Raw genomic sequence first — 12552 nt, 5'->3', positions numbered from 1 at the left:
TGCTCTGGTTTTGGGGGTTTTACACTTCCTGACCCCTCTCTGCAGCCCAATAAAGACCACAGGCGAGGATGCTGGGTTGGGAGTGGGGAGAGAGTGGCTACCAACGTGGAAGGTCCACAAGTTAAAAACAAGGTCCTGTCTGTAAATTACCAGGCACAAATAGACACCTGGTAGCCCCAGCCCAGGTTCTGCTCTTTCTCTTGTCCTTGATATTACACAATCAGCTGTCCTTGGGGACTGTACTTATGGCCCCAAATCAGACTTACTCCTTGTATGGTTTCAGACGCCCTCTCTTGGTGCGTTCAATTGTGTCCAGGAAGTCCTTGTAGCAGTTTCTGGCCATGACCGTGTACCGCGTGGCACAACCAAGTTCCGTGACCTTGGCTCTGGGCAGGTAGCCTGCCCAGCCAGGAACGGGGGGTTCCTCCAGTGGTTTCTTTACATTTTTGCATTCTGTAAAACGACATCATGCTTCGTGAGGGCTTTGGGAAGTCACTCAGCAGGCAGGGTTCCCAAATTAGCTGGCACCCCAACAGAGAGCCAGCCCATGGTGAACCCTCACACCTGCAGATAGTATCGGGCCACTACACTTGGTTCATTGATCCTGTGTGCCAGGCACCTTGGCAGGGGTTTTAGAATGCATCACCTCCTTGAATTCTCATCCAACCAGGAGAAGGTGGTACCTTAATTACTCCAATTGGGAGTAGAGGAAACTGAGATCTTAGAAAGGCTAAGACTTGCCAAGGTCACACAGCCAGAAACTGGGGTGAGGGCAGCAGGATTCAAACTCGGGTCTCTGGTTCCCAAGTCCCCGATCCTAAACATACTCTCCTCCTCTCTCAGGTTAATGAAAACATTTCACACAGTGCTCTGTGCCCATTCACTAAGGGCAGGAGGAAGAGTGCCAGGCTAGGGGTCCCACATCAGGACCCTTATTCTCATTGATGACTGATTCCATGGACCTTGGTCAAGTCATTTGCACTTTCTGATACTCAGTTTGACACTTGAGATGATGGAAGATGACTAATCCCTTGTCCCCTCTAATCTCAGAGCATCAGAGCTGGAAGGCACCCTCTGATGCATCTAATTCATCCTTCTTTGTCCACAATCAAGAAGCAGGAGCCCAGAGAGGGAAAGCCACCTGACTTAGATCACACAGCAAATCGCTGCAAAGTGGGCGAAATGGCAAACTGGAGCCAACGTTATTCTGAATGGTTTGGAAATTTTAAAAGCCCAGCAAACATTCATATTTTCATGTGTTCTTGAAATTTTCCATTCCAAACAAAATAACAGCACCACTAACAGTCAATGGTTTGCCTCCAGAAACTCTATGAACAGTGCTCAGACCTTTTGTTCATAGGGTCACTATGAGTCATCTATGACTCAAAGGCATCTAATAACAACCACCACCACCACCACCACCACCACCACCACCAGTAACCCAATTACTTTTCCTATGGGTTTTAAAATCTAAAAGGGCAAATAACTGTTCTATGAATGTCCCATAGTATAAGTAACAGTTGCTTTGTGATTATTAATATTACATATTTATACTAAGGAGAAAGAGGGGTAATCTCTTCCCATATGATTTACCCCTCTGGAAACCTAATGGAGGGTCAGCAGTGAGAGAGAGTTACACTATTCTTGTCACTGGGATATTGGTATTCAGTACCAAACTACAAACTCAAAAGCCAAGTTCAAAAGCAGGTCTGACATCAGAGACCTCGGAGGTCATACTCAGGTCATACCTCAGAGTAGTGACTTTACCTCTTGGAGTTTTGTTTACCCCATTTGTAAAATGGGAATAACCCTGTTGACATCTTAAGGTTTTTCTAGGTTGTTAATCACATCAAGGTGTCTGGCACAGAGAAAGCAACTGGAAAAATAGGAACCGCTGATACAGACGCTGTCAGAAAGATTATGTGACTTGTTCAGGGAGGGGCTCCAGGTCCCAGACCAGCACCTCTCCCAGCCTCTCGGTCCCTCTGCCCAGACACATGGTTCTTTCTCCAGCTAAGAAACTGAGCCTTTGCCCTTTCCCACGGGGGATCTGAAATCCTGCTAGTTAGCGTTCTCTGGGTGGTGCTTGTAGCTGGGGGCACGCTCCCTCTAACAGAAAGGCTGGAGAGTCAATCCATGCCGAGGATCCTTGGAGGGAGGCACTGGTGATCTCCTTCTAACAATACCACCTAATGCACACCGTATGGAGCACAGCTCAGCTCTGACAAGTACGGGCTCGGTTTACTGGGAGCTGCTGGGTGGGCTGGCCAGGATCTGCACTTGGGGCCCGGAGAAAGGGGCGTATTTCAGATCGTGGTACCCAGACTCATGGGGTGATTCTGCCGGTAGTACTCGTGTAAAGCTTGCAGGAGTGACTCTTGGGAGCAGACAGGCTTCAGTTTCGGGGCAGTGGCCACGGAGCAGCGAAGTTCCTCCAGCTGGTCTTTGTACTTCTGCGTTTTCTCCCGGAAGATCCTCAGGCACTGGGACATGTTGTCCTCGCCGGGGGTGCCCTGGCAGCTGAGGAAGGGCACGAAGCCTGCAAGAGCCGACAATCACAGCCCTGAGCCACACCGCCGGCAGCAGGGGCCTCCGAGTGGCCTCCACAGTCCAGCTCTTGCTCGGGCCATCATCACTGCACCCTCCACAGACCATTCCTCCAGGCACCGCGGTGGTCTCTTTCCATGTGGCTGGGTCCTCCCGAGGCCACCAGAAAGGACCTCTGAACTGGGGGGGTGGGAGGGAAGGCCCATTTCAACAGACAATGACAGTAATACTCTTTGATAGCAAAGCCCTGATGTCAGCAAGAATGGCAAACGGTGAAAGCGTTTAATGGGCCCAAACGATAGTCTGAGAAGTAATTGAAATTATTCATCTTTTTTAGAGAGAAGGCTTATCTGCCCCACCCCCACCCCCGACACTTCCCAAATGCAATTTTGGATCTTTCTTGTCGAACCATCGGGAAATTACCAGCTTATTAAAAGCAAAGGCCTATTACACAAAAAAGTAAACTCATTATCGGTGAGAGCCTGCCCGGGAACAATTTTTTACCGTCTCCTACTGAATAGCATATAATCATTACAATTAGTATGAGTAAAACATAACTATTTATTTAAACTGGATGCTGAATCCTAAGTACTATAATATTGTCACAATAAAACCTCTTTTAAAAAAAGAACAGACAAGGAAAAGCTGGTTAAGAACTTAGCTTTAAATTCAGTAATAATAATAAACAGTTCTCATTATTGAATGAAAAATATCTTTTATGTGTGCCTTTGTCCCAGGTCAAGAAAGCCTGGCTTCCTGGATAAATACAGCCAAGTCCAGTTTTCACACTTTGTTAATACATGCCTTCTGGAAGAATCTAATTGCTAAACTAATTTTGATGGTGTTGGTAATAATTCCATGTACCAACAAATTTATCTACCTACTACAATTAACACTCTTGGATGCAGTAGCCAAGAAAGCAAAAGATAAATTGGATTAGCAAACTCTGCTCTCAGGGACCTCTCTGGAGTGCTGAAGTGCAAAGATGTCACTCTAGAGACTAAGGTGTGCCTGATCCAGGCCATGGTCATCACAATTACTTGCTATGCATCAGAGAGCTAACAACGAATAAGAATGACAGAAGAATTGATGCCTTTGAGTTATGGGGCTGAAGAAGAATACTGACCATACCATGGACTGCCCAGAGAACAAATGGGTCTACTCTGGAGAGGGTGAAACCAAGTTGCTGTCTGGAGGCAAGGATTCTGAAGCTCTGTGTCACATACTTCAGGCATGCTTCCAGGTGGGACTGTCCTTGGAGAAGGATATCATGCTTGGAAAGGTGGAGGGACAATGCAGGAGAGGAAGACCCTGGATGAAATGGATTGACACAGTGATTGGGGCAATAGGGGCAGGTGTGTCAAAGACAGTGAGGTTGGCTCAGGATAGGACAGGGTCCAGGGCTGTTGTGCATAGGGTCACTATGAGTCGCAAGCAACTCAATGGCACATAACAACAACAATGGGAGCTTTGGTGGCCTAGTGGCAAGAAGCTGTGCTGCAATCCCTAATGCACGTGGTTCAAGGCTACCAGCTGCTTCGTGGGAGAAGGATGGGCAATCTCCTCCCATGCCATCAACTGCCTCTGAAAAACCCACCGGAGCGTCAGCTATGGGTCAGCTCCAACTATAAGGTACACAACATCAACAAATGGCACGAACCAGGAAATCTGGGGGACAACTACCTGGGCAGCTGACTGAAAGAGATCCATATTTGTTCTCATTCCCAAGAAAAGTGATCCAACGGAATGCGGAAATTATCAAACTATATCATTATTATCATATGAAAGTAAACTATTGCTGAAGATCATTGAAAAATGGTTAGAACATTCCATTGACAGGGAATTGCCACAAGTTTAAGCAGAGTTTAGAAGAGGCCATGGCACCAGGGATAGATATCATTGCTGATGTGAGATGGGGCCTAACTGAAAGCAGAGAATACCAGAAGAATGTCTGTGTTTTATTGACTATGCAAAGGCATATATCACTATGTAGATAGATCATAGTAAACTAAATTGATAAAAATGAGAATCCCTGAACACTTAATTGTACTCACGCAAAATCTATACTTAGACAAAGAAGCTATTGTCCAAATGGAGAAACGGGATACTGCATGATTTAAAACTAGGAAGGGTGTGTGTCAGGGTTGTATCTCTTTTCTGTACTTATTCAGTCTGTATGCTGAACAAATAATTTATGTATCTAGATTCTATGAAGATGATTGTGGTGTGAGGATCAAAGGACGAGTCATCAACAACCCGCCCTACGCAGATGGCACAATCTTGCTTGCTCAAAGTGAGGAGGGCCCGAAGTGTTTGCTGCAGAAGATCAAGCCTTCAATATGAGTTACACATCAACATCAAGAAAACAAAAGTCCTCACCATCAGCTCAATAGGCACCATCATAATAGAGGAAGAAATGATTGACCTTGTCAACGGTTTCATCTTACTTTGGTCAACAATTAACACCTTCGGTTCCAGCAGTCAGGAGATCTGGAGATGTACTGGAGTGAGAAACTGTCAAGGTCCTCTTCAAAATAATGAAGAGCATTGATGTCAGTTTGAAGACTAAGGTATACCTGACTTAGGTCATGGTCTTTTCAAACATTTGCTACACATCTGAGAGCTGGACAACGAACAAGATGACAGAAGACGAATTGATGCCTTTGCATTGTAGTGTTGGAGAGGAGTTCTGAATTCAATGCCCATGGATTGTCAAAAGAATAAAGGTAAGTCTCGGAGAAAGTGGAGCCAGAGTGCTCCCTGAAGGCAAAGAGGGCAAATCTTTGTCTCTCATACCCTGGCCATCTTGCTAGGAGACACTGTTCCTTAGAAAGGAACATCATGCTTGGAAAGGTAGACGGTCAGCAACAAGATGCCAATCCAACAAGATGCTAATCCAACAAGATGGATTCACAGAGAGACAGCAGAAATGGGCTCAGATATGTCAGAGATGGTGAGCAGAACACAAGAGAGGACATGGTTCATATGTGATGTTCAGAGTGTTGCCGTAAATCATACTCAAGTTAACATAAGAACAAGAACAACAATGTCATGAGTCTCACAGTAACCGTATGGATGTCTCCACTAAGTTTCTAGAATACATATGGCAAAACATAGAGAACTAAGTCACTTGCCTACAGTGACAGCAACAGTGGTCACTTAAGACCAGAACCCCAGTTTGCTAGAATCTGAAGTCTAGGATCCTCTTCAGCCATGGGCAGCCTCGAGATGTCCCCATGCACCATCCCTCTGAGAATTCTCAGAGCTGTATTCAAGATCTAAGAGTCCATCAGGCCCACTGGGCTTATTACCCACAGGGATATGAGATCTGAGTAGCCCGGATGTATATGGAGGAGAAGCCCTTGGATAGAGTGACCAGTTGTCTTGGTTTGCTATGCAAGGAGTTCCTGGGCAAAGGACTTTCCATTCTGGCCAAACCTAGATGGTTGATCACTTCCTTTTAGGGGAAATAGAAAGGTTGGGGACCTCTAACAACAGCCTTTTGACTAGACTTGAGAAAGTTCAACATGGAAAAAAGGATTGACATCCACTAACAACTTGTCTGAATTCATTCAGCACGCATTCATGAAGTACCTCCTGTATACCAGCTATGCCTAGGGAGCTCTGGCCTCGGTTACATCTGTATACTCATCAGAATTCAGCTGTCAGCCCTCTTTAGCCATGGCGTGATCTCAGTATGCACCTTAAAGGCTGGAGCACTGGCCAGCTGGCTGGACAGAAGTAGACAGTGGGTCAGACGAGGAGAGTGGCCAGGCCCCAGCTCGTCTGCAGGTCACTTACCACTGTAGCCTGGTGTGATCGGCAAGTTTCTCATAAAGGTCTTGGAAAACTCCATGGTTTCATTCTGTTAACGAAGGGAAGGGGAGATGATAAGGCCTCATCACATGACCCTACATCCAACACTTACTGCACACATGTGAGAGCCCTGGGGTCCAGGGCTTAGGAGATTGGGATTGAGGTGGTAGGTACCACAGGAGGTACCAACCAGTATAAAACCAATGAGCTGACCAAGGTGCCCTTGTTGTTGTTGCTAAGTATTGTGAAGTCATACACGACTCATTGTGACCCTATGAACGAAAGACCTGAACACTTGTATAACTTTCTTAGTTTCCCCACATTCATAGAGTTTCCGGAGGCAAACTATTTCAGAAGTGGATGCCACTCCTGCTTCCAAGCTTGTTTTAATAGGGGAGCTCCACCAAATACAGTCCACCATAGGTAACCATTATCACATTTGACACATCACTGTCACAGTGTTCAGCATCAAAGCTACTATGAGTTACCTCTGCACAACAACTGGACAGACCAGTACTATACCACCTAGAAGAATGTTTGACGGAAAACAATTAAAAAACCAAGCCTGAGGGCTACAGATTAAAATCACCCACCTTTGGCTTAGTAGCATGCCTTTCTATCCACTAGGCCCACAGAGCTCTCTCAATGTTGTTATGTGCAGTGGAGTCGTAGATGACTCATAATGACCCTATGAATGAAGGACCTGAATATTCTTTTTTTTTCTTCTTTTTGTTAGTTTATTTACAAAATTCAAATGCAACTTTGAACAAATTCTTTCGATTTCCCTCACTCCCCACCCCACATAAAATTGTACAACCCAATGATTAATCCCCTTCTCCCCTGCACATCCACATCCCTCTGTTTTCAGCCTCTCCCACCCCTCCTAGACCCTTATACTCATCCTAACATAAGTCATATGCAATATTTTTCCTTGTGAGACTGAGTTAGTTCACTCAGCATAATGTTCTCCAGTCCCTCCCAAGTTAGGTAATAATTTACAAAGTTAATTGTTCCTGTGTGCTGCATAGTGTTCACATTGTACCATAATGTCTCAATCCATTCATTTGTGGTTGGACATTTGGGCTGTTTCCATTCCGTTGCGATGGTGAAAAATGGTGCTATGAACTTTGCTGTACAAATCTCCATTGTGCCTCAGTTCTCATATTCTCAGGGTACACAACTTTCCTCATTTCAAACAACTAAATACTTTTGATCTTTTTGATGACATCTGGACCTGAATATTCTTGTATAACTTTCATTGTTTCTCCACATTCATAGAGTTTCTGAAGGCAAACTATTTCAATGACAGTTATGCAGACCATCACCTATAGCTGTACTCTCCTGTCCCTGAGGCCCCCCTTCACCCTTCCCTTTACCCCCTCAACCAGACAACAGTAGTGGCCTGCATACACGTTATGACTCTCAACCAGGGGCGGAGGTGGGGAGTAGAAAGATGAGCCCAACCAGGAGCCTCCAGCAAGGATCATGAATCTTGGAGGAAAGGAGCAATGAGGCTTTCTATTACCCAGTGAAAGAGCAATTAAAATGGTTCTCAACAGGGAAGAATTTGTTCTCGCCCACACCCCACCCCGGGCCATCAGTCACTCTCTACAAACATTTCAGTTGTAACTGAAGGAGGTTTGCACTGGTGTGTAACAAATGGGTAGAGGCCGGGGAGGCTGTCAAACATCCTGAAAAAGACCAACGGCCGCGTTCCCACCCCACCAAAGGCGCATCCAACCCAAACTGTCAAGAGTGGCGACACTGACACACTCTGGGTGAGAATGAATTTTCTAGGTGAAGGGACAAGAATGGCCATCAAGAAGTCCAAAGAGAGTGAGCAGAGAGGGTGGTGGGCCCGTTATGGCACCAGTGTATGTGACGTGCCCCATCCCCCAACCAGGAGACCCTGTCCCTCCTCAGAGACCACCCAGGGCTCCCTCAGAGTGTGCCAGGCCTGCATCTGGCATCAGGTGGTGCTGCCACACTGGTTCCTGATGAGTCAGTTCATCTCTCAAGTGTCCACAGTGGCCTCGGGCATGAAGGGGATGGTGACAGCCCCAGTTGGACCAGCAATGAAGGGAATTGTTAAAACCACTTGGTCTTCACAAGACTGAAAGCAGTGAGGACTGAACAGCCCTGGTGCCCATCTGCCTCATGGCATCTGGTACTGGGCAGAAAAGGGGCACTGGTGCTACAGTCAGATCCCCAAACCGAACCACAGCCCTCAAATAGACTCCCACTCAGGGCGGCCCCACAGAGCTCCGTGGAGGTTCTTAGGCAGAGATGTTTGTGGGGGCAGCCTGTCCCATCCTTCTCCCACAAAGCAGCTGGTGGGTTTGAACCACTGACCTTTCTACCCACCTTTTGGTTCGCAGCCAAGCATGTAACCTCTGTGCCACCAGGACTTCTTAAACTCAAGCTCACCCTCGCCACAAAAAATAACAACAAAAAACCCAACCTCCTGCAAAAATCTACAAACGAAATCCACGGCCTTAACTTGATTAAAGTCATGGGTAACCTCTACCAGGCATCCGAAGAGCTACATCTCAATGGCTGTGGACTCCCTGGGAGGGAAGATTTCCATTAATAGCCCAGCATGTTAACCCCCTTCCCTCCACCTCTGACAGGCTCCTTCAGATAAACACTTACTGGCCCTGTGTTCACCAAGCTGTACTTAAAACCCTCTTCAACAGTCCTTATCACCCCCATTTCACAATGAGGAGAAAAATGACATCAGACCTTGACAGGGCATTTGTCATGTGTGGGACACTGCTGAAGGTGGGGGGACCTGGGGGGGGGGACCCATTACCTGGATTAACCTGTACCGCTGTCCTAAAAGCTAGCTCCTTTCCTCATTTCTATTTTCTTATGATATATTCTATGCAGTAGAATGGCTGTGTCGTATAGAAAACATATTCTTATTGTAAAAGTGGATGAATACTGATTGCCAGCCTTAAGTGTTATCTGAAATAAAAGTGAGGACATTTAAAAAAAAATAAATAAAAGCTAACTCCTATCCCTGGCCCCAGTAGAAGAGGAAAATAAGGAACAAAGCACCTCCTCCCAGAATTCACAAAACTAAGGAGGTCTGCAGGGATCCTCAGGCTCAGCGGGCCAGCTTAATTAATGGGAAGGTCAGCAGTTCAAACCCACCAGTCGATCATACTCTGAAGGAGAAACATGTGGTTGTCTGTTCCCATAAAAAGAACACCCTCAGAAACCAAATCCATTCCACCCCAATGGGGAAGGGGCTGGGTGTGTGGCCTCCTAAACCCTGAGAGGCAAGATTCTGGTTCCCCAAAGGGTGAAGGTAGGGGAGGGTGGTACCTGGTGCTGGGTAGATTGCTGATCACACCCAGGAGGGCTGCCTGAAGGAGGCAGGCCTGGGGAGATGGTGCGGAGGTGATGAAGAGACATCCTTCCACAGAAGCCCTAAAGGGGTCAAAAGAAGAAGGCAGGGACCTCTCCTACTTCCGCTCACCCCGACACTCTCACTCCTGATGCTTCCAGGTCTATTTACAAAGCCCCTCCCGGCCAGGCCTTTGTGTGCTCATCGCTGGCGGTGTTCCGGACTTCTGTGGGATCCTTTCAACTACAGCCCTAACCCTAACCCTAACCCTAACCCTAACCCTAACCCTGACCAGAGACTCAGGAGGGGCACCTCCCTGAATCCTACAATGGGGTATAACCTCCAGAGCTTTTTTCCACCCACAAGGGAAAGGGTGCCTCTCAGTTTGGGAGGTGGGGAGACAGGTGGGTAGGGCAGAGCAGCCATGGATTCCAGGGTCCCAGACAGGAAGAGGTGGCAAGAACACGCTCTGTGGGGCTGAGCTTCCCCTCTACTTTCCATCTCCTAGGAAAGAGTGAACTTTCTGGGTATCCCAGCAGGTAACGGGGAGTCCCCAGCTGTGCTGTGCCTTACCAGTGTGTGACCTGTAACCAAAAGGCTGGAGGTTGGAATCTACTGGGTGCTCCCTGGGAGAAAGACAGACAGGCAACCTCCTCCAGTAAAGATTTACAGCCAAGGAGCAATGATTTCCTGAAAGGCTGGAGAACATGGGAGAGTCTGGAGAGCATTATGCTGAGTGAAAGAACCTGGTCTCAGAAGGACAAATACTGTATAAGACCATTACTGTGAAAACTGAAGGATAACTAGTAAGACGCTTATGAAAGTCCAGAGGGGAAAGGGGAGCAGAAAAAGGGGAGGCGAGGAAATCACTAAGACAGTGAATGCAGTGGGTGGTGGAGGGAGAGTGAAGGGATTAGGAAGAGCCGGTGGGGACCTGAAAAGACGCGATAATAGTCAGCATAGACCAATGGGGATTAGTTTTATAAACCACAAATACATATGAATTATCATATGAAACACAAAGTGAGTAGGAATTTGTGAAACCCAATGTATAAGAATGAAACAATATATACGAATTTCGTATGCAACCCAATATTAATGTATTTTTAAAAGACCTACCTATAGGAGGCGCCTATGAGCAGAATGTACTCGAAAGCAGCAGATTTGGTGGGTTAAGAGTTGCTGGTGGTGGTTATATACAGTCGAGCGGAAGCAGACTCATCGCTGACCTTCCAGCGGGTGTTAAGAGGCTGTGAGTTACAGGGGAGGAGATGCCCGTCCTTCTCCTGAGGAGCAGCTGATGGATTTGAACTTTCAACTTGAACTGGAACAGCAGTCAACTCTTTACCACCCTGGACGGCCAAAGGGAGGAAGGACTGCCCGGGAGAGTCGAGTCCTACAGTCCACACCCTTCTAACCACCAGAGGCCACCACTGGATCCGGCTCTAGATGCCAGGAGCCCTGGGTGGCACAGACTGGTAGCTACCTGGCTGAGGAGGGAGCACACAGCATGCATCCAGCCTTGTGGCTCAGCCATTGAAAATCCTACCAGGTCCAGTTAACTCTGAACCACCTGGGGTCGCCCTCGCCTGAGTAGCAGCCCTGCAGACCACTGTGTCCTGGTGGCAGAGTCTGCAGGGCGTCGGTTAGCCAACCAAGACTCTTGTCTCTAGCGGTTGGAATTCACCAGCTGCACTATCTCCTCACGTGGCGATTCACAGGCTCGACTCTTGACGGAGCGTCACCGAGTCAGAACCCGTTCTCATCAGAGTCTGGGTTTTTGAGGAGGTGGGAGGGCTGAGTCGCAGCTCATTCAACTGAACCCCCATCACGATGCCCACAGTATGACTGTGACCATCTATTGTCAAGTGTTCAAGAGAACCAACCCACAGGGGCTTCCAGGCTGTGCTGTTTCATGAACAGATTGTCATGCCTTTATCCAGCTGAGCTGCTGTGCGGGTTTGAACCACCAACCATTCGGTTATCAGGAAAATGCTTACTCCTCGGGGCCATTAGGACTCCTCGGGGCCATTAGGACTCCTGAACCACAAAGAGGGGTGAGTTGGCCCTTGGATGACTAGTCCTAAGTGAGCCCTTTACCAAACCAAAACCAAGTATTTTCCAGAAGTAGAGCATGGCCAGGAGCCAGATGACCCCCACAGGGCCCTATTTCCCTGTAGGATTCGTTTATTGTCCCTTCCAGCCTGCTCTACCTCTACTGTCTTGAGATTTGAATTTTAGAAGCTGGCTGGTGGAGCCAGCCCCTCGGAAAGAAACCATCTGCAACCTCCTCAAAGCCATCCAGAGGTGTCCTCTGGAAGGTGACTCAGCTGGAGACTAGAATCAACCCAGGCAGGCAGTCTGGAGTGCCTGAGGGTGTGCCGGAAGCCCGACTCCTAAGTTACCTTTATGACTGTCCTTTGGGGGCAACAGAGCTAGCCTTGGCCATCCCATTATACAGAGCTTCTCTCCAGCTTGACTGCTTCCTACAAGAAGGGAAAAGGGGCTCCAAGCATGCAAATGGTACACTTCTCACAAAGGGGCCAGTTGCGTTGGAATGACTGTTAATAAAGTTTAAAGCACACAGGAAAAGGGCATGAAAATGAATCCCCCATCTGTGATAGGGCGAGGGATGCTAACTCCTCTTACAAAGCACGCGCACACACCAAGGGCCACGTGAGATCCAGAGTTTTGCTTTATTAGACATTGTGAAGACTGAGTTTGCAGATACAATCCTGTCCAGTTGTAAACTGCTGCGAAATTCTGTGACATGTGAATGTCTCTTGTCGTGAGCAAGACTCGATGGCTGATTATTTTAGAAGAGTTCTGTATTCCAA

The 12552-nt window shown here is 47.4% G+C and overlaps 1 protein-coding gene across 1 annotated transcript; it reads right to left on the bottom strand.

The window, feature by feature from the left end:
- Nucleotides 1-262: 262 nt before the first annotated feature.
- LOC102856363 (chromosome unknown open reading frame, human C10orf82) lies at nt 263-6403 on the bottom strand. Its single transcript, XM_006879910.1, has 3 exons — nt 6349-6403; nt 2321-2539; nt 263-453 (listed from the first exon to the last, which is right to left on the bottom strand). Exons 1-3 carry the CDS (start codon nt 6401-6403, stop codon nt 263-265), a joined length of 465 nt encoding a protein of 154 aa, XP_006879972.1.
- Between the last annotated feature and the right edge of the window lie 6149 nt (nt 6404-12552).

The sequence above is a fragment of the Elephantulus edwardii genome, unplaced genomic scaffold (assembly GCF_000299155.1).
Source record: "Elephantulus edwardii isolate Elephantulus edwardi_28Jun2011 unplaced genomic scaffold, EleEdw1.0 scaffold00006, whole genome shotgun sequence".
Classification (NCBI taxonomy): Eukaryota; Metazoa; Chordata; class Mammalia; order Macroscelidea; family Macroscelididae; genus Elephantulus; species Elephantulus edwardii.
Note: the sequence above shows the minus strand (reverse complement) of the source record. Positions and strands in the feature narration are given on the sequence as shown.